Here is a 22,566-nt window from a genome sequence, read left to right as displayed (position 1 = left end):
ACTTTATATGGGTGTGTGAGTGATTCAATGGTAGAATTCCAAATAAACTTTATTTTTTTAAAACTTCATGTATCATGGAACTAATTATTTCCTTTTTCACAGCAGAGACTAGAAAGTGCAAGTCATATTTAGCAAGTACATAGGACTTCAAAGCATGCATGAAAATATTTACTCCAGCCCCACTACTTTCCCCACATTCATCTTTTTAACCTTTCCTTTGCTTTTAAAAACATTTCATTGAATTATATGTAGTTTTATAAATAATCTGTAACCCTTTCTGGAATAAGGTTAAGTAATAAATAGATGATGGTTATTACTTATTCTTCTTATTTCATTTCTTAATTCAATTTTTGGTGAAGATTATTTAAAATGTCCACTGGGGAAATTTGCACAAATATGGTATAATTGGAAAAGTGACATTACAAGCATACTTTCTGATACTACTGCTTATCTCCTAACTTTTAAAATATACAAGTCATAACCATGTTATGAATGGTTGTAGTCATGTATAACCTAACACTTGAATATAATGTGACTCCATCAGTAACTGAATATTTTTGCATTTAACGTTTGGATTTTGTTTTCAAAAGAATTTAAGAAAAGATACAAACTTAAAACTACCTAAGTCTTTGTTCCTGTATGTTTTTAAAATTCTATTCAGGTTCAAATAAAAGAGCCCATCGGGACATTAGAAGATAAAATCTGTTATCCTGATTTTTAAAAATCATACATATAAAAATGCATTTGAAACGGAATGAAATCATTCTGTTACTAAGATATTTGTAATGCTCTGATTACATTACTAGAGCAGAAGAAAGGCAAATATAGAAAGTGTATGTCTTCCTATTTTCAATCTCCCTTATCACTTCAAGCTTGCATTTTTGAACATTTGAAAACAAGCTAATTTTTAAGAATTTGAAAGTACTAAGGACATTTCCCTTCTGTTAAAAATCCCCTTTTAGTGATTGTCCCTAGGTCCAGTTTACCAGAACTCCAATTAAATCAAGTTTCCTGGGATTATCAGTATACCTGTGACATGTGTTTCCCTCAAGTACCTGCTTCCTCATTCAACTGACTAGGTGATGGAAATTCATTTTTTTTTTTTTTTATTTCTGGTAGACTTGATTATTTCTGAAAAAATAACAAATCCATTCTCTGAATGGCAATGACTTTCTACCTGTGAATGTTATAGGACAGGGAGAGGGTCAGCCCAAACCCCGCAAACCTGCCTATTCTAAATGGGTTCTGCCATCCGCCGCATCAACACAAAACATAGGAGACTTTAATGGGAAGGAACTTTAATAAAACTAGGAAACAACACAGGTAAGGCAAAGAGTCTAGTTTCTAAATGAAGCACCCAAAGTTACCCGTCCCCTCGTGGGTAAAAGTCCATCCAAATGGGATTGGCCCAGAACAAGGCCCCAAAGCCTGCCACAAGTCTAAAGCATCTTCCAGTGGGGACCCACAGCAAAGGGTCACAAACAACCAGACAAGCCCGGAAGGAAAAGAGCAAAATCAACATCAAGATAAAAGCTGCCATGGTCACCTCCCCACGGGTCTCACCCACATCTGTGTCACCCAGTCCACGACCAAAAGACAAGCGCAGTTTCTTTACGTGTCTCTAGGCTCCATGCGCCTCCTCCAGGTCTCCTGGCTCCATCCTGCTTCCTTCCTCAGTCTCTTCTCCAGCTTCTCCTCTTCCTGCTCAGCTCCACCCTCCCTTGGGTGGGGCAGGGAACCTGGAACTTCCCCCTTTCCTGGGGACCACCCTGTTACATGAAGACAAAATAGTAAACTTGGAACTGGAATCCTGAAAGAGAACTTTGAAAATGTCCCAAATAAAGGCACATTATTGGGTTGCCCTTAGGGTGACTGGAGGAGGAGCAGGAGGGGCACATGGTCAGGATGGATTCACTACTTACTCTTCTGAAGAACACGTAATTATTGCTAAGTTAACTGATTTGGAACATAGAAAATTAAACACCACCCAGTTGACTTTATTATTCAAATGTGAGTTTCACCTTAATTCTGATAAACTAATAAATAAATATGTCTGCTAAAAGCACCACCTAGATCTTAAGTGACAACCAGGCGGAATGACTGTTGAGTTTGTAGTGAACTCACATTGATTCTTGGAGATCACTGCTTCTTTTCTATGCTCAATCACCTGCCTACACTTTCCCTGGGGTTTTACTTCTGTCTTTTTAGGCTCAGATAATTTCCCTATTTAGGAATCAGGATACTTGCTTGTTTCTGGTGTTTAAGTACTTCTTCTCATCTCAAAATATCTCAAATATCTCCAAGGGTGATAAATGGTGTCTGTGTTTCTTGTATATTATGGGGTAAATTTTATCTGGGTCTAGAGATTAGTCATGCAGAGTAGTTAAGGGCACTCTTTCTTCCTCTCCAGATATCTTGAGCCACAGTTCTCTACTTTTGTGGTTTGTCTGACCCTTGTGAGTTCTTATTATGATTCCATTTGTACCAGGAGAAAATGGAAACCTAGGTGAAATTGAATATAAAATGTCAGAACCAGAAAAGCTATTAGATCAAGTTCAGATAAAGAAACAAGTGAGGGATTTAATCTGTCTTATTCCTTCTGAAAACAAGTGCATTGGTGTATATCAAAGCTAATGCTATTAAACACTTGAATTGTGCTAACTCCCCGTGTTCTGAGTCTCTGCTTCAGGCTTCTGATAATAATATGACTTTCAATGCTGATCTGTCTATAGAATTAAGAATATACTTACCAGAGAATCTAAGTCTTGAGGTTCATGGTTTGTACATCAGAAATTGTTAGCATGTGTCCATGGAGAAGGGTGGAGTGGTAAGGGATAAGGAGAAGAGATAGACCCATTGTTGACATATCCATAAATCAGATTTCTAAGGTATAACAGCTAGAATATGTAGATCACAGCAGGCCACTGTCTCTCTGAGGTCTCTCTGGGTACTCAGAAACTCTTCACTACGGGGTACCTTGACTCCATCTTGTTGCTAGCTGTTCACAAGCAACTGCTCTGTGAAGACAGTTCACATTTTGGTTTGCAAGACCAGACATAAAGATAGCTACTTCATGAGACAGTTACTGACCAATACAGGTTTTTCTTCCTAAGAGCAAAAGTCAGAATCCCCCTACCTGTTAAATTCTGTGAATCTTTGAAATGTCCCATGAAACAGAGACTGTTATTTTTTTCTTTAGACATTTGACATGCAAATCCATTTGTACAGTCATACGGTAAAATGTACAGTTATATGGAAAGCATCCAGGACAAAGAAATATTACAATAGATTTCCTTCCAAGTATTTAGAGATTCTTCAAATGCTGGTCTGTAATTTGAGAGTTTGACACATATTCCAGAGTCTGAATTCAGGGTCTTCACAGCAACTAGGAAAAAGGATTGAGGAAGCCTAAAAGCTCTAATGCCCATTAAAAAAAAAACACTTGCAAAATATAATTATTGTAAAATACTATTTGGAACTATGTCATGATTAAGGATGCATCAGAAAATAAAGTTCCTTGGCAATTTTGAGTTACTCTCCAACTAAAAATTCTGTTTAATGGACTTTAAAATGATTCTGTATTTGAGTTTAAAAAGTATATATCTCTATCCAGCTTGACAGCTTAAGTACCAGGCCCCAGCCAGATAAAATCTGAAGTGACTGAGGCAGTGCACCTTAAATAAGAGCAATTGGGACTGCCATCCCAAATCACTGCCATCTCTTCTGGCAAGACTAGATTAGCACTAATTCTCATCTGATAAGGGAATCACCTCAAGCTTGGAAATGGCTAGTTTGGATCATCCAATGAATACAGGATAAAACCAGAACAGGATCCCACAACTCAGTCCTGTGGGTAGTCCACATAGATATAGAATGGAGACTCTTGTAGCAGTGATATAGGTAACACAGACACAAGTGTTGCCCCTGCCTCTTTGGGCCAGAGCAAAATAACAAATACTCTCACCAGCCTCTAAAGGTGAGTCACTGTGATGGTTCTTTTTTTTTCTCTTTATTTTTCACTTCATTGTTCATTTTTAAACAATATTTGCTCCCCCCGCCTCAGGCATAGTCCCCACAGAATTTCCTTCACCAATTCTCTCACCCTCCCCCGCTTCTGGCCTGTACCCCAGTTCTTGTATAAATAAATAAATCTTAAAAAAAAAAAGAATTTCCTTCACCAATGCACCCATGCAAGGTTCTTAACCACATCTTGCTTTACATCTTCTCTTTGTCTCATACTGCCACCTGACTCTGGTTCTGCTTCTAGCCCTTTTGAATTGGGTTTGAATTTGGCCTCTGTGTTTTTAGATCCTGGGTTTTTCTAACAGAATCCAATCTGGTTTACTCTGTTGACTCTATGTGCTGAGCTATCCTGGTTCTGGCCCTTCTGTAGCTAATTTCTAGCACAACCCACTGGATGCCAGAGTGTATGTGAGAGTATGGGGTGCAAGGAGGAGGGCTTATGTACAATTTGTATACTCACTTCCTAAAATGAGAGAGAGAAAGAAAAAGAAAGAGAGAGAGAGAAGTGAGTGGGGAAATAATGCATTTGCTATTCTTTATTAACCATCCCGAGGTTTGAAGTAAATACTTAATTAGGTATTTACTTTCCTGCCAAAAATTTTACCGCAGTTCTCAGATTTTGCTGCCACCTGGTGCTAAAATGTTCCAGGTAGTGATGACTAAATAGTTTGACAAACTTCAGAAAGTGTAACCTAGATTCAGAGATAACACAAATCAGGATGCTGGAAACGTCACATGATTAATAAAAGCTACATGAACTTAGAAAATAAAGCTAAGTTAATATAAAAATAAATGAATGTATTATATTATATACCTATTTTATGTATTATAAAAATGTGTAAGAAGTAATACTAGTCAGTTACTATGCAGTTCTGAGAAATCACCATCTCTCAGAATGATGGCCCCCCTGAATTTGTCACTCCTGAAGATGACAGAAGACACATCATTTCTCTTAGTTAATGACCGCCCCCCCCCCAGTTGAAAGCAGTTTGCTGCCTACTCCTTATAGATCACGATGGGCTCATTTTGCCGATAGCTTATTTATATGAATAGAAACTATTTTTTTCCTTTTATGGCCTTCATTGACCTGCCATTTCTCCCCCTTCTTTATTCAGTCACTGTTGTTCTCCAGGCAGGATCTGTTTCCATTGTTTTTGATGTTTTCAAAATTATATTTTGTCTTTATTCTTCTCTACTCACTGTTGGAAGAGACGTTTCCTTCCAGATAATAACTTATCAGCATTTCCTAATCTAACTTACAAAAAAATGTGGTTCTCTTAGACTCTGAAGTAGAGAAATATTTTGCTGCTCATTTAACTTTTGAGTACTAGGTGTTGAGGAATGAACCCCCCACCCCCACCCCAAGCCCAGGGCAGAGAGAAGTTCAGTAGTGCCATCCATTTGTGGCAGGTTATATTTTCCAAAGATGACCAAAAGAATGGGTCTCATCCCACATGCTCTTGACAATGTGGCCTTGACTCTCCTCCCCTGGAGAAGAGTAATTGTCTCCATCCCTAGAGACAGGGGGTTTGCAGCACAGTCTGTAGAGGCCTGCTAAAACCCAACTATGACACCACAGTCACTTAGCTTTTTAGGCTCAGATATTTCAATTCCGGTTACATCACAGATCTTCCCAAGGACAGTAGGCCGTTATTTGGTGTATAAGCAAAGGGCCAATTCAGACCTTTGTGATGCTGAAACAAAGGACACTCTGCCTCAGGGTGTCTTTGAGCAGGGCAAAAACTGCTTACACCAATTTAATAGCTGTTTTGCATGGTGGGGTTCTTCCCATCCCCCCTCCCCCCCACCAATATAACTGGCACAACAGGCTTCGTGGAAGCAGCCATAGCTCTTGTTCAAAGTCTGCTACTGAGATTGCATTTAGGCAGTTCTCCCTGCCTGCTGATAACTGTGCAGGTGTCTCTGTTCCATTATCATTTTCCTAATAAGCTTGTCCTTTTAAAATGTAACCTTCAAAAAAAAAAAAAAAAGAAAAAGAAAAGAAAAGAAAAGAGAGAGAGAGAGAGAGATTGCATTTAGCACTTTGACATATTGCCAACATAGCTTGGATGAGAAAGGGATACTTTATTAATATTTCTGTGGGGCTAGAGGAAGAGGTTTACATTGAAAAGTGATATTCTAAGACTTACTAAAAGCCCCTGTTAATATTTTTCTTTCGCTAGTCTTCCATTATGGACATCAACTCACACTTCTTTTCAGTCTCTCATCCCAAATCATAAACTCACCCCCATCCTGTAGTTTACCATTTGCATCCTCAGATCCATCAACACTCAGAAAAGGAATCCTCTTTAAAGAGTACCCTCTTTAAAACAAAGAAAAATATGGTATACAATCACAATTTTTTTTCAAATACCTCTGTTGTAAAAACTTCTAGAATCAGTTTTTAGTTGATTTTCAAGTCTTTTTAAAAATTTATGAATGAAATCATTCCTACAAAAGAATAAATGGAATGTATATGTATGTATTAAAGAATTAAAAAGAACAATACACAACACCCAGTTTCCTGGATTATGCTGGGACAACGTGGTTAAGCTAGGAGTTGTGGTTCCCAATATTCTGTTTACTCTGTGATTCACAGCTGGCAAAAGAGAAACTTAGACAAATATGGAAGGTAGAAGAGGCACAGTGGCCATTATTCTCTGAAGGTCACTGTAGTCAAATGTGGTGATGAACAGATGTCAGCAAGTGCCAGCTTGTCCTCACTCTCCTCCACTCTGCCGGTAGCTCTTCTCCTAACTGCTTATTTCCCTGCAGTTCCCGTGTGGTTTGCTGAAACCAAACAGCATACCCTCTGGCAGGTATTAATAAGGCAAATGCTGTTTTTTCAATGCCCATTAATAAAGGCTTCCAGAAGCAGTTGTCAGATTCAGCAGATTCAGTGGCTCTTGAGTATCTTGACAAATAAAAATACAAAATAGAGTACGTGGCAAGCCTTTGTGGGTGAATCCCAGCACAGATTTTTTGAAATTTTGAACTAAATCGTGTCATTTTCTACCAATTTTACTTTTTTTTTAAGAATTTTATTTTATTTTTTAATATTTATTTATTTATTTATACAAGCACTGGGTACAGTCAGAAGTGCGGGATGGTGAGAGAATTCACCAGAGCCAGAGCGGGGAACAGAACAGGCAGACAGATGAAATACACTGCTGAGGGGAGCAGCGGGTGTGGCAGGAGAGGTCTGCGCACCATGTGGGACCCTCGCTGGTGGCCGGGGATCAAACTGGCACTGCAGAGGCTGTGGGCAGCTTCGCAGCCCAGCACTCAACCGCTGCACCACCAGGGCGGCCCCAATTTTACTTTTTCTTTTGAGAAACAGCTTGTGGCTTATTCCTGGGCCCTATTAAAGACTAAACACCTGACGATGGTCACCAAGTTATCTTGCAATATGAGCTGCCAGTCACGAAGTCAGTGATGTCTGACCAATAAGCCAGAATGATGGGGATGCAAAAAAGCACTTCATAATCAGTGGGCCTGACATGTAAGAGATCTGGTTCAAGCAGGTCCTAAAGCATAAAAATTTCACCAGTAAGTGTCTCAGATTCCCATGAACCTTACTTCTGCTGTATTACTTCTCCTCTCTCAGTCTATACCTCACTGTGTCTCACTGGGTGTTCTTTATGTCCAGTTGATTAAGGAAGGCCCAAAATAGGTCCAATATACAGATATTTCTACCAAAATGCTGGTTCTCCAAGAAGTACAGCTGGTTAATTTGCCTGCAAGGAAAGACACAAAAGACATAGATCTACATTAATTCATGGGCAATGGCTAATGATTTTGGTTGATTGGTTATTGACTTGGAGGGAATATTTTTAAGAATTGGAGACAAAGAGGTTTGGAGAAGTATGAGAAATACTTCTTTGAATGAGATATGATGGTATTTGTGTTCCAGGTGAATGTTCACTGAAAACCAACCTTATCAAGGAAGGATCTTAATAATCCAGCAAACAAGGTGACCTTTTTCATGGATGTCAACTAATCTTTTCCCCCAGTCATTCTTGTACTTGTCCAATGCACTATTTCCCCTGCAGGGATAGAGGTTATCTAGCAGTATGGACTTCCTCTTACCAAATCAAGTCTGGTTACCTATGCTGCTGAGTCCTTAGGTGCCAAGAGCAAAGCCTAACACCAGCTAGAGATGTGGCAGTATTTCTCAGGCCACCTGGCATCAGTTTGATTACATTGGACAATTTCCACCATGTAAGAGGAAGTACATTGTTCTTACTAGAATATATACTTATTTTGGATGTGGCTTTTTCTTTCCTTCCTGAAGTGTTTTTTCCAAAACCACTCATCTCTGGACTTAAGAATCATCATCATAGTCTCCTGTACAGACTTGTTTCTGACCAGGAAGCTCATTTTACAGAGGATGAGTGTAGTATTGGTCTTCTCGTCACCTGAAGACAGCTGACTTGATTGAATTATGTAATAGCCATTGGGAGACTCAGTTTAGTGCCAGATGGGTGGCATAGCTTACATTTTGGCATGGATGAAGCAGACTTTGTGTTATTTTATTCGGAGAAGTTTCGTCTGTTTTCAACTGTAAAAAGGATAGCTTAATCATGTTATTAAAAAAGCATGGTCTTGTTGATGTCTTTATTGGAAATTAAATATGGTGAAAGAAGTGTGTGTAGATCCCAAGTTGACAAGGGGTGGCCTGTCTTGGATGATACTATGTCAACCTGGTTAAACTGAGAACTACATTTCCTAGAATTCCATTTTTTTAAATGATTTTTTAACTAGAGTAGGCAAAGAGAGGTAATTGTGCTAGGCTTGAAAGGCAAAAGTAAAGCATTCATTCCTTTTTGAGGATTATTGTGGTCAGGGTAGTGGTGGACAGATACAGAGGGGCCCAGCAAATCCATCTTGTCCTTTCTCACCAGCATTCAAAATCTCTTACCAATCTTTACAAAGCACTTCCTGGACTGCATGTCCCTTGCCATGCTACCCTCTGTACTTCCAGCTAGCTCTGTCCATTTTACCTTTCTCCTCAGTCATCTGCATCTGGCCTCTGTCACATCCTTGCCCCTAAAATGACTCTCAGTGTTCTTCTCCCTGTACTCATTCTTTCTGGATTTCTATTTCTATGATATACTAATGACTTTCAAGAATAGATCTGTCCAGGGCCTCCCTGGTGGTGCAAGGGGTTAAGCACCACACTATGAAGCAGTCCACAGCCTCTGCAACACAAGTTCCATCCCCGGCCTACCGGTTGCTCCATGTGGGAGCAACCTACATGGCGAAGCAGACCTCTCCTGTCTCACCCACTGCTCCCCTTAGCAGTGTATTTCAGTCAGCCTGCCTGTTTTGTTCCCCACTCTGTCTCTGGTGAATCCTCTCACCCCCCCTGCATCTCTGACCTCTGACCCAGCTCTTGTATGCATAAATAAATAAATCTTAAAAAAAAAAAAAAGAATAGATCTGTCCAGGTGTCCACTTTGAGTTTCATACCTGCATAGCCACCTGGATGATAGACAGGTACCTACAACTCAGCAAGTCCATAACTAAACATCTTTTAAAAAAATTAATTACAGAGTTAATTTTCTTACATCATTTTTCATTTTTGTATAATAATTGGTTTCTCCCCTCAGGTGTAGTCCCCATAGTTCTCACACCACCACAGCACCCATGAACTATTACCATATTTTCTTGTGCTCTTCCCTCCCAATTTTTACCTCCCTCTCTCCCTCCACTGCCCCTACTGGATGCCTGAGATTTATGGTCAGCTTGCAAGTTTTGTCTTTTTCTTGACCTTTTGCTCAGTTTCTCTATATTCCACACATATAAATGAAACTATTTGATATTTATTTTTTCTTTTTCCTTCTGACTTATTTTGCTAAGCATAATCCCTTCCACCTCCATCCACATTGCTGCAAATGGCATGAATTCATCTTTTTTTTTTTTTTTTTTTTTTTTGTGGGACCCTCGCCTGCAGCCAGGGAACGAACTGGCGCTGCAGAGGCTGCGGGCGGCCTCACAGCCCAGCGCTCAACCGCTGTGCCACCAAGGGAGGCCCATGAATTTATCTTTTTTTGATCACTGAGTATAACTAAACACCTTACCTCCCCTTGAAACTATTTCTTCTTTACATCTCAGTGAATGGCACAAGCATTCACTCGGGTGTCCAAGCCAGAAACCTGGTTTGCAAGTTTTCTCCTTTCCTGCTGCCATTCTCCTTGTTGCGGGCTCCTTTTTCTCTGGCTTGGATTACTGCAATAGTCATGTGTCCTGAAGTTGTGAAAATCTCATTGACTAAAACAACTAGAGTGCACCATATAAACACTATAGTTAATTTTCAGTGTAGAGCCTGAGAATATGGGGCATTCAATCTGTTTAATGGGAGAAGTTGGTATCAATAATGGACCAATAATTTCCCTGACACTTGCACCACAGTGGACATTTTCAGAGGGTTGTACCTCGTGACAATGCTATTCATTCCACAAATATTTATGAATTTCCTACCATGAGCTGGGAAGTATGCCTGCAAGAGAAGTTTCCAAGGCATTGATTCACTGTGTACGTTTTTGGGCCCACCACCTTGTGACATGCAGAGAATACAAATAAAAAAAGAAAAAGTCATAGCTTCCAAGGCCTATTATTTTCAGAGAATAAATTAAGTCAATCTAGAGACATATGTAGACTGTTGTCTAGAGGCAAAGATTCCTTTCCTGTGACACATAGGGACCACCTCCTTGGGACCTGAATTAAATTGCAAGCAATCTCAGTAATGAATTCAGCCTTGTGCTCAGCCCATTCCCAGAACCTCTGGTTTAATTATGAGAAGAAAACCTATTTATTCTGGGACATCACCACTTTGGGATAAATTCCTGGAAGTCATCAGAGAAGCGAAGGGAAAATCTTTCTCAGAGTCCCTTCTCTGGCTTTCTGAGAAAGAAGTGTTTCATGTTTGGCCTGTCAAGTTGCTTTTAATATCTGCCCATAGATTTGACCCTTATTGAATTCTCTTTGAACTTAAGTTTTCCTGTCTGTCCAAAGACCTGGGGTGTCTCCTGTGGAGGAGTTGGTAAATGTTTGCCTCCCTCTGATATCATCTTTCCCTGAGCACACTTTTCACATTATAGTTTACAAAATAAATAAGTAATAATATTCCTGTAGTACTTTACATCTTACAAAGCTTTTAATGTGTTTAAATTCATTTAATCCTAATAGCAACTCCAAGAGGCAAAACCATAAGGAAGCTAAAGATCAGAGAAGAGTAACTTGTCTAACATGGCCCAGTCACAAAATGACAGACCGCACAAAGAACTAGGTAATTTAATGCCTATATTCCCCCACACCCCCAATGTTCCTCCCTACAGCCATCCAGTGGCTACATTTTTCACTAATTCAAACTGATCCAATTAAATTTTTTCTGAAATCTGAATAAAGCTATGTTGATATTGTGAGCCCCTAATATCCCTGATGAAGGAACACTGATCTTTGGGGACCTATGACATATACCTTTCCCCTCCCCCATTAAGCCAGGCTCCCAGGACTCACCAAGAATAAGGACATGCAAAGGGAAGTTCTCCTGATGCGAAAGTCCTCAACCCTAGTTGCTTGCTGAAGACATGGTAGGTTTTAAAAAAATAATGAATCCTGAGTTCTAGCCCTACTGATTTTTAATTGCTCTTGAGGACAGCCTGGTCATTGAGGTATTAAAAAAATTCCTCTGGTGAAACTAGTGTACAGGCAAGATGGAGAAACATTGCCTGAGGGCTTCCATGTTCACGTGTTCCTTGTTGGCCCTGTTGACTCATTCTCTCTTTTCTTAATGCTTATTACACCTATTATTATTTCACAGTCGTTGAATAAAATTTAGAAAATGCAGATTAAACTTTGGTGATTAGTCATAATTTTTCTACAGAAAAAAACAAATACTGTTAGCAATTCAGTGCATATCTTTCCAGCTATTTTTTCTATGTAGCAACCCATAAATAAGTAAGCCTATACTCTTTAAAAGTCAAAATGACGTCAAGCTAATATTTTTGCCATTTTAAAAAAATGTATCAATAAATTTCCAAAGCTTTTATGGCATTCCATTATTTGGCTATACCTCATTTAGTCTTTAACAACAATAGGACTTTCCTTTTCATCTCCATATCCACTTCCTTTCACACAATTTGACACTTGAAATCTGAGAATCTATTAAGAATGATCAGATTTGGTTGTTTCTCTTAGCTTCTAAGCCAATTCTAATTTACTTGGCAGAATTACAACTAAACACTATGCCATTGTGGAAAAATCTTTTTGGAGGGAAGTTTGGAAACTATTTTAAATATATAAACCACAATAATCTTAAAGAATGAGAGAAACTCTGGACCCCACAATCCTCAAACCACCATGTCTTCGGTTGTTGGGGTCTTTTCTCACATTGTTGTAACCAACTATCTGGGTAAGTTCATTGAGGAAGTATATGAAATAATGCTAATAATAATTATAACTAGCATCTTCTTAGCCAGTTAGAGTGGCTAGTTCTAACATAAAATTAAGAACTAATTAGCATATACTATAGATCCTTATTGAGAATCAATATGCCAGGCAGAGAACTAGGCACTTAATATAGTCCTCTGTTTGATATCTCTCATAAAGATGGCACAGTGTATTTTTATCCCCATTTTATATACAAGGTATCTATGTTCAAAGGAAGGGCCTGAATTTACTACTGAGATATGGATTTTGTCATGGCTTTTTCTCAGCATTATATCTTAGAGCTTAGCTCAGTATCTTGCAGTGGGCCTAGAAATGCAGGCGCTCAATACACAGTTGACGGATGAAGAAAAATTTAATCACATGTTGTTCTATTAATTCAAATTGTCCCTGAGTGATGCAGAAATGTTCTCCCCAGAAGAGATTTGCTAACTGAACCTTAATTTTCTGGCAGTGATTACTCACATAGGAGTGATTTGCTGGGTCATGAAAATCTGCCTGTAATTCTTTTTTAAAAAAAAAGATTTATTTACTTATGCACACAAGAACTGGGGTACAGGCCAGAGGTGCAGGGGGATGAGAGGATTCACGAGAGACAGAGTGGTGAACAGAACAGGCAAATTGACTGAAATACACTGCTGAGGAGAGCAAAGAGAGAGACAGGAGAGGTCTGCTGTGCCATGTGGGTTTCTGCCTGGCCAGGGATCGAACTCATGCTACAATGGCTGCAGATAGCTTCATAGTGCTGAGACCCAACCCCTTGCACCACCAGGGAGGCCCTGCTTGTATTCTTTTCATTCTCTGGGGCAATGGCCCTCAAAATATGGGCCCTAACTCAATAGCATTGGTGTCACTTGTGAGCTTATTAAAAATGCAAATTCATGGCTCCTACTCCAGACCTCTGCATCAGAATTTCTGGACATACATCTCAGGAAACCTTTTTAATAAACTTGCCAGATGATTCCATTGAATATTAAAGATGGGAACCATGGAGAATAAATGAATAATATTTGATTTGGATGATTAGGTGGATGAAGGAGCCCTTTATGGAGATTGGGAAGATAGGAGGGGCAAGTTTGGAAGGAGGTCATGGATTTGGGTTTGCTATCTTAAATTTGAAGTATGTGTGGGATATCCAGTTGAAGATATCTGGAGCCTCCAGGTTTAGAGCTCACGGGAAAGAACTAAGTTAGAGATATAGGTTTGGAAGTGGTAGCTGACGCCAAAAATAAGATTGCCCAGGACAGTAGGAAGACAAAAGGAAGGCCATTGAATACTCAATAGGACTATTTAAGGAGAGTGAGGAAGAAGCCCTCAGAGAAAGAAAAATCTGAGGACAGTCATTTGTCCTTGTAAGTGACTTACATTGGAATGTTTGCCTCATCTTCCCTTCTGGATTATAAGTTCTTTAAAGGCAGAAACTGTGTAAACTTGAATAAGTCACTCAAACAAAAGTACGTTGCTGTACAGTCTGTGAATAATCAGTGAATTCCTACCAGGATTCCACTTTGCAGAAATCTAATGTGATCAGAGCCACCAGCAAGATGTTTCCCCCCAAAAAGACTTCTATAATTTCCCAATGGACAGTGTGGCAGATTAAAAATAAGTGAATAAATAAAGGGTATCATGTGTAATCCACTGATATCCATGCTAACCACATTAATCAGAGTGAATTAATTACACCTGAAAACAGATGCAAAGTTAAATTCCTTAGAAAATCAATTCATTAAACTCATATTGAAATGCACAGTCAACAACCCCCATGTTTAGAAACTATCAGTGTGATTTGTGGCAACTTCTGATTTACTCACAAAACTGCTTAAAACATTTTTAAAGGCAATTACAATTACTGTCTGGCATTTGATGGAAAGAAATCTCGTCAGCATTGTCCCTTGTGTGTCAACTGTCACAATTTTCTAAAAATTTTGAGGCGAAAAATAGGTAGGCTCTACTATTTGCTAGCCTCGATTAGGGTTAATTCAATGTGTGTCTGCAAATAATAGTGTTTAATGTAATCTCTCTAATTAGAGATAAAACACATTTTCAGTCATGCTCATCACTGACAATATTTTGGGATAAGTTAAACTGACAGCTGCTTTCTAGAGGAAAGGAAAAAACAAACCCTTCCTTGGGGTTGTGTTGATTTTCTCTCCTTTTTGCATTAAACTTCAAAAAAAATGAAACTAGACACTTTGGCTCTAGATATCAACTTTGGAAATCATGACATAGTTTACTTCTTGGGAATATGATATGCTTTTCATCTCCTACACCCATCAATGAATATCTAACTTGAAATCACTCAACAAATATTTTCTAAGGGTTTCCAGTGAACCAGGCATTGTGCTAGACACTAAGGAGAATAAGAAGGAAATTTTCTACCAAAGCTGTCTCCCACAACTGGTCTTATGGACCAAGTCAAGCTTTCTACTGTACTAGATGTGATACTCACTGTGCTGCTGTATTTAAAGCCTCTTCTGTGTTAAGTTATTCAAGCCCCACATGAAGGGTCAATGCATGTTCCTCTCCAACTCCAGCTGACTGTAGATGACCCAAGGACACCTAATCCACAGATTGTTCAGGGAACTTCAATTGGCCTGGCATGAAAGGCTGAGTGAGACCATTAGATTTTTCTCTCTCAGGAACAGGAATTGGAAAATATTGAATAAGGTGGTTAGTGGTAAAGGTGAAATTAGAAAATGGTGAAAAACTTCAAAATAGAAATAAGACCATAAGTACACAAGCAACGTCAGGTCTAGGAGGTTATGAGGAAGTGGAAACACGGGGCCTTGTTTAAGGTTGAGTGAATGAAGGGATTAATAAATGAACAAGTAGGGGCCTCCCTGGTGGCACAGGGGTTAAAGACAGCGCTATTAAGCTATCACCAGCCACTGCAACACGAGTTTGATCCCCTGTTCCATCCCTGCCAGCCAGGGAGAAACGCACATGGCACAGCAGACCTCTCCTGCCTCGCTCGCTGCTCCCCTCAGCAGTCTATTTCAGTCAGTCCACCTGTTCTGCTTCCCACTCTCTCTGGTGAATCCTCTCACCCCCCACCCCCACTGCACCTCTGGCTTATACCCCAGTTCTTGTATGCATGAATAAATAGATCTTAAAAAAATAAATGGTGGCGCAGAGGTTAAGCGCTGGGTTGCGAAGCTGCCCGTAGCCTCTGCAGCGCCGGTTCGATCCCCGACTGCTCCCTGGCCACCGGAGGAGGGTCCCGCATGGCGCGCAGACTTCCCCTGCCGCCCGCTACTCCCCTCAGCAGTGTACTTCGGTCCTTCTGCCTGCTCTGCTCCCCGCTCTGGCTCTGGTGAATTCTCTCACCCTCCTGCGCTTCTGACTGTACCCAGTGCTTGTATAAATAAACAAATAAAAATAAATAAATAAATAAATAAATTAAGCAAGGCAGTCTGTTAACAGAATGAATCAAATAGAAGTAGAAGGGGAAAGGTGGGGAGAACAGGGTGTGGAGAGAGCATGTGTATGTGCTGCAGGAGTATAGGTGCTTGGGCTGTGGGTGTGCCAGGGTGACTACACCTGAGGGAGGAAATCCTGTACTTCCAAAACTCTAACAAGGATGTAAACCAATGGTATTTCAATTAAAAACTAAAACAAAGAAAAATAGAAGTAGGAATCTGAAACAACAGCTAAGGTAAAAAATGGTAGAATTTGCAGATATTTTGAGGTCTTTGGACTTCCCTATTTGTGGAATAATGAGTTCAAAAGAATTTCTTTGAGATCCTAAGCAGAGTCCAACTGTATATATATGGGTCACACTAAACTTGTGTTTGTTCCAAGAGCAGCCCCATATATAAGGGATTCTAAAACTCACCCATGATGACACGATGCTAGATTCTTCTACATTGTTAAGACTCTCCAAGTTGAATTTACACCCATGGAGTCACTTTCTGGGACAAGAAAATAGTTATGTTGTCTCTGGAAGGCCACCATCAAATGCCATTTGGAAAGGAAGAATGACATATAAGACAGTATTCAGATTTCTAGCCTGCAAGATTGTCAAAATTACATCACCTTAGAAGCGAGAGAGCTGGGAAGGAAAGGAAAACTGGTCCTGAGGTCAGGGAATGACTTATTCTGTGCATATTGAGTTTGTTCATTCTCCAAAAATGTAACTAGAAAGCACAACAGGATGTCATTTTGCAGTCACTGGATTAGCAAAAATGAACAATTGAGGAATTGAAGGTATTGCCAAGAAAGGGAAGGGGTTTGGCTCCTAACCCACACACAACACTAAGATGTCCCAGAAAATATTTTATGCATGCAATGATGAAGTAACCATGAGCACTCCCACATTCCTAGTTCTGAACCATCACACACACACACACACACACACACACACACACACACACACACACACACACAACCTGCACTGAGATATGAGATATGGTGTTTGGGGTTGAGCCAAATAAAAGCTGCATTTGTGTTGCCCACAGAGAGGGGCTTCTAAGCAGTAATGGCTTCAGCAAAAAGACAGAATTCTATCAACCTTTGGGAACTCTAAGCCTGATTCTTGTAAATTCTGGTTTCATAAACAATATTTTTGATATAAAAATGTTCTTCATACCCTTAAAGAAGACTTTTAGGCAACAAATGATTGAAGTGATACAGTTGAAAGAAAAAGAATTTCATACATTGTGCATGATTGTATCTTCTCAAAGCATCCAGCAGTGCTTTGCCCCCAGGAAGCAGTCAATAAATGGTTATTGAATTTAGAATGTCCTTCTTCCCAATCAGTGAGGTTTAATATATTTCCAATTCAGAATGCCTATTAATTTTTCAGCATTAGCAAGCCTTTTAAAAAATCCATTTGGGAATATGTTTAAGAGTTCACAGCAAATACTATTATATAAATGGTTAAGAGAATACTGTTAAACAAAGCATGCTTATTCAACACACCAGTAGTCATTGATAAAATGTAATTTAATCATTTAAATTTACATTGTTAATATACAAGAGCATTTCTTTCAAACCACAGGTTAACACACACTAAAGAGCAATGCTGTTAGAGGAGCAGAGAAACTTTGCAAAACTCTGCTTTCTGAAATAAAAGCAAGGCACTCTCCATTAACAGCTGGTGGATTCCTGATTTCTGCCCACAGAAGCATGTTCAGACTGAGAGCTCTCCCACCAGGGAAGAATCACCTGCTTTATTTTTGCTGTTCTCTTCTGAGCTAGTTTGGTCATCCACTCTGTATACATTTGTGTGTCAACGTTAAGACCAAGGGAAAAAAAAAAAGAGTTGGTTGATGACTTGGGAGGCTCTCATAGTTGCAATAACTATGGAAGACAGAAGAACACTGGCTATACTTTTTATTTTCAGCACTAGTGTCTGGATCTATAACTAAAACCTTTTCTCACTCCTTCCTACCAATTGCTATCACGGCTAAAATGTCTTTTCCTTAAATCTGATGGGTGTAAAAAGAAAAAGGAACAGCATTTCTCTAGAGCTCTGTTTTTTGCTTTGTTTTCTTTTTCTTTAAGACATGACAAAAAACAAGGAATAACTTTCCAATACTAATGGTGCACAAAAGGGTTATGTATGCACAGTATTTCTAATTTATTCAAATTCAATTTGAATTTGGTCTGAAGCTACCTTGTATGAAATGTTAGCTTTCCTGATATTTAATGATGTTTATTATGTTTGCATATAAGCTCAAAAAATTAATGCAAAAGTACTACTTTACCCATAGTTATCGCCAGGTAAAATGTAAATATTAGTGGTTATGTTAAAAAGCCTGTTTTCCTATAGATGCAGTAAGTGTCTAAAGTCCACAGAAAGGGGAATTAGATCCAAGTTTTAATTCCATTGTTAGCTGTTAGACCTTGGGTGATTCTTTTCCTTTCAGTTTTCCCCTTTATGAATTTTAAGGAGTAAGATTAATTGACAAATCAGGCCCCTTCCAAGTCTAACATTCTAAGATACTAATATTCCAGATCCTATCATCTTGATATAAAAATAATAATCTTTCATAAAAGCTCATACAAACATAATAAGAATCAAATATCAGAATGACTCTTGGGAAAAAAGAAACATATATGATTTGCTATCTGGGTTATTCTTTGCAGCAATTAGGCAATTCATTTGGCATTTGTTTGATTGTATAATTTAATGACAATATAAACAGCATAGTTTTGTTATTTTTTTCTTTAAAAAGACTAAAGCAAAAATGATTTAAAGCTAACAAAAACTACTGTAACATCAGTTTGACATTCAAAGTTGTTTCTTAGCAAAATGGCCAAAGATATTTTGACTTGATACAGAGTATATAATATAAAGACATTTAGGCCTAAAAACCTTCAAACATTATTCGAATTTAGCAAAACATAAGCAAAATTTTAATATCAAAGTGCTAAACAGTACTGCCTTAAAAGTCACTGCAAATGAACCATAAAATAACCGCATGGAAATAACATTTATTGTACAAATGGTTAATAAAAAGACACATTATAAATATATATGTAACCTGCTATATTTATATATATATTTGCTTAATTTCTAATTGGTGTATCCAAGTCACTGCGAACACCCCATTGAAGTACTCTGTAACTCAGCTTCCAGGAGCTGGTGGTCTTGCAATAAATACAGGCAAAGCTATTACAATATAACGTGCATACAAAGGTTTATACAAATAAGGACACTATGCAACAAATTATCTCATAATAATGTGGCATTAACAGTATAAACATACAAAAGGGAGTACGAACACGGAATGTTGAAACGCAGCCCGCTAATCCTTTCTAGTACTCACATTCATACTATTTTTTTTTAGACTAAGACTTGCTTGCTCTCCAGAATTCTCTTTAATCAATAACAAAATTAAATTATATATTCTTAAAAAAAAAGCCACATTTTCCCCAGTGCATACCCTGTGTGATCCAGTTCCTACTTATTTGAATGTTTTCCTCTAGGGATCAAACATTTAAGACTCACTGACTGCTCCAGAGCCTCTGAATGAATGTCAGTCACTTACTGTAACTGAGGCAAGTTTTGAAACTCTGGCTGGGTTGATAGAACACAACCAATACATTTGTATGCAATCTGCCATATAATCCAAGTCCCCTCCCGGTCAGTTGGACATCAGGGTAGGGATCTGGATCCACTGAGAATGGGCCTAAAATCTGAAATGGACCATACATACCTCAGAAGGGCTCTACAGGGCAGGTGGCCTCTGCTAGGAAAATTAGCATGTGTCATTTGCTGATATAACTGCCTCCTTTTTTATTTCCATATAAAATAAAGGAGAGTTAATAAACAAGACTTAGTAAGACAGCACTTTAAAAATTGCACTTGTATATGGAAGCGAACAGCCATTATCATTTTGCTATGTTTGATTTATAGATAATCCTCCATCTTCCACCATTTGTTAAAATAAAATAAAGGAAGAAAGAAAATAAGAAAAGGGAATTTCTGCCTTGTTTGCACCACATACACGCCCTTGATGTGGAAAATGTATTCTAAAGGGCTCAATCTCAAGACACATTTGACCCTGGTGAACAACGTGGCTGTTGTTTTTAAATACAAAGCAACTATAATTGTATTCCCCAGAAAGAATTTTAAAACAGTTATATTATCCTTTTTTTTTTCCTGCTGGGATAGCATCGTCCAAAAGTGCTTTGTTAGCAATTTCTTAGAAAACGCTCATGAACTATACCCCAACTCCCACCCCAACCCCAAAGCCTAAATATAAAACACAACCCCAACACAATACTCCGCAAGTTTTCTGGCTTTAGGTTGTAAGGAAAAGTGCCAGAAAAAAAAAAAGTCTTTTCTATAGGAGCTGCTTCTCCTCTTAAGGACAAAAAAAAATGGTCGCTGTCCAGACCCATCCCTTTGCTGCTTAGCAAGCAAGTGCTAGCAGATGAGGCAGCTCCCTGCTCAGGAGGCTCCTGCTCAGAAAGGCAGGGTGTCCAGGAAGAGCTTGTCGATGATAGAAGGTGGAGACACCAGGTCTTCCAGCTTCAGGTAGAAGATGCGCTGGAGGCCCAGGGTGCAGATCTTCCGCAGTTCCACCAGAGCACCCCGGACCTTGGGCTCGGTGGGCTCCAAAGCCTGTCCCTTACTCTGGTGGTCTTTTAAGCTGCTTGTGATTTTGTTGCATAGCTCCTCCACTCTCTTTGGTTCTTTTAACCCATGTCGTTCTACAGAGAGAAAAGGGCAAGTTGAGGTGGCAGTTACATCTTAAGAAACTCGGCATCGCTACTCAAGGCCCCTGTCCCATTCCACCAGCTGGGATAGCGTTTTGCGAAGTGCACTCCCTCTTCGAGGTTGTTCACGGCCTTTGGTATCAAATCTGCACCGGGGGTGAATCCCCATCACATCACTCCTCACTGTGTACCCTTGAGTAAGTCTCTTAACTTCTCAGCTATGTGTTCCTTCTTAGATGAAGATAATTGTTGCACCCACTTCAGAGTTTCTGGGAGGACCAACTTAGCTAAATAACACATATGAAGCAGACAGTTCCTGACAAAGTGACATTGAATAAATGACAGGCTGGCTGTTATTTTGGACACATTTTTCTACTGAGGTCCACATGCCCTGTCAAGAGGCAACTCTTTTTCAGAACTCTTTTTCACATCCAGGCAAATAAATTAATGTTCCCATCTAACAGATTCCCCTGGGTGGTGTGTGTTCGGGGTGTTCTGTAAATTCCATTTGCTCGTGTAAGGACTGACCGATTAGATGCAAGGTAAAGTGCATTCTTGTGTTTTCATGTTAACTAGCATAGAGGAGAATCCACCTTTCCTTTCCTTTTTTAACCTCTTCAAACACCTATTGCCCTATACCTGGTGCTCTAGACAAGATGCACATGTCCTCCTGCTGTGGAGACGGAAAAGTCAGAGAAGGGAGGTGGCCTAGCAGGATGCAGGGCAGGTACTCTATAATGTAGCCAGTCATTAACACCTGTATATTATATTTATTAAAAAAATATATACACACATATATATATACATATATACAAATATATATACATATACATATATATCTCCCATTGGTAAATTTTATTATCTCTTATTTTATGTGTGAGATTAAGTGATTTTTCTAAAGTCTCCCAGTAGCTACAGGCTGAGATTTGAACCCAGTTTTTTGAGGCAGATTTTGTCCTCAGCTCCAGAGCCAAAGAGTATCTCCCTATAATGAGAAAGGAACCTGGCATCCTTCCCTCAGCATTTAGGTATCAGTGCCTCTTTCCTGAGGGAAATTGGGCCTCAGTTATCTCAGTCAAAGATTTCATCTCTTAATATAATTAATTAATTACATGTAAAACAGTTCTTGAGACATGAAAGATAGCATTCCAATAGGAAATCAAGTATTTCTAATGTTTTCTACATTAATATTTTTAGTTGGAGGTTTTTTTTTTGTTAGAAGAGTTATTTTCTTAAAGCAAAAGTCAATCAGAAAAACAAAGCAACTGTTCAGACATTTTTTTACCCCTGTCTCTTGCCCAGAAGCCGGAGATCTGTATTCTTCCTCAGCTTGGCTACTTGTGTAGGACTTGGATGAGTTCTGCCCTCTCTAGGGTAGAAGGAGCTTAGATTCAATGACCTCTAAGGTCCCTTTCAACTCTGATGTGTTATAATTAAAGCACAAGCATGATAATTGCCAGCAGACTCTCAGTGGCTTGTGACTTGCAAGTCTCATCTCCATGTAACAATGTAGAGAAAAGGGCATTGGGCTTGGAGTCCAGTGGATGCAAGTTTCAATTTGTGTTTTGTCACTGACTAGCCATGTGCCTTAATCTCTCTAAGGTTCACTGCCCTTCTGGGGAAATGGGGGTCATTAGGTGGTGGAAACATATATCTTTATTCCTTTCTGTGTATTTTAAATGTTACATAACAAATTAAAAGGGAAAGTACAATTGTAATAAAACCCTCTTCTGAGGGTCACTGTGAAGCTCAACTAAGATGTGGCTACATGATATGTCCTGTCAGCCGCAGAGGCCACACACGTGGCATTGTCAGCTCCTAAGACAATGCCTTACACGTGGCAAATGGTTGGCAACTTCAGGATCAAACAAAAGACAATAAAGTCTCCTGCATCCCAAGCTTCTGAGAGCATGGTTTCAGGAA

General features: G+C 39.2%; 1 protein-coding gene and 1 long non-coding RNA gene across 3 annotated transcripts in view; one reads left to right on the top strand and one right to left on the bottom strand.

Moving 5' to 3' along the window:
* The first annotated feature begins 1,868 nt into the window (after window positions 1–1,868).
* LOC119232168 (uncharacterized) lies at window positions 1,869–17,945 on the top strand. Of its 2 annotated transcripts, XR_008549633.1 has the most exons (5): window positions 1,869–2,010; window positions 11,215–11,314; window positions 11,526–11,618; window positions 12,256–12,439; window positions 17,474–17,945. It is a non-coding gene; the product is annotated as an uncharacterized LOC119232168 (long non-coding RNA). The 2 variants fall into 2 exon arrangements; XR_008549634.1 differs by lacking the exon at window positions 12,256–12,439.
* The window catches only part of NR4A3 (nuclear receptor subfamily 4 group A member 3), a 35,510-nt gene continuing 30,345 nt past the window's right edge, over window positions 17,402–22,566 (bottom strand). Inside the window, exon 7 of the mRNA XM_037494091.2 lies at window positions 17,402–20,637. Within this exon, the coding sequence (XP_037349988.1) occupies window positions 20,390–20,637 (248 nt within the window). The 3' untranslated portion in view covers window positions 17,402–20,389. The remainder of the gene's footprint in view (window positions 20,638–22,566) is intronic.

This window comes from Talpa occidentalis, unplaced genomic scaffold, assembly GCF_014898055.3.
Source record: "Talpa occidentalis isolate TD23 unplaced genomic scaffold, MPIMG_talOcc4v2.1 talOcc4.7, whole genome shotgun sequence".
In the NCBI taxonomy this organism is placed as follows: Eukaryota; Metazoa; Chordata; class Mammalia; order Eulipotyphla; family Talpidae; genus Talpa; species Talpa occidentalis.
This window is presented reverse-complemented; position numbering and strand designations above follow the sequence as displayed.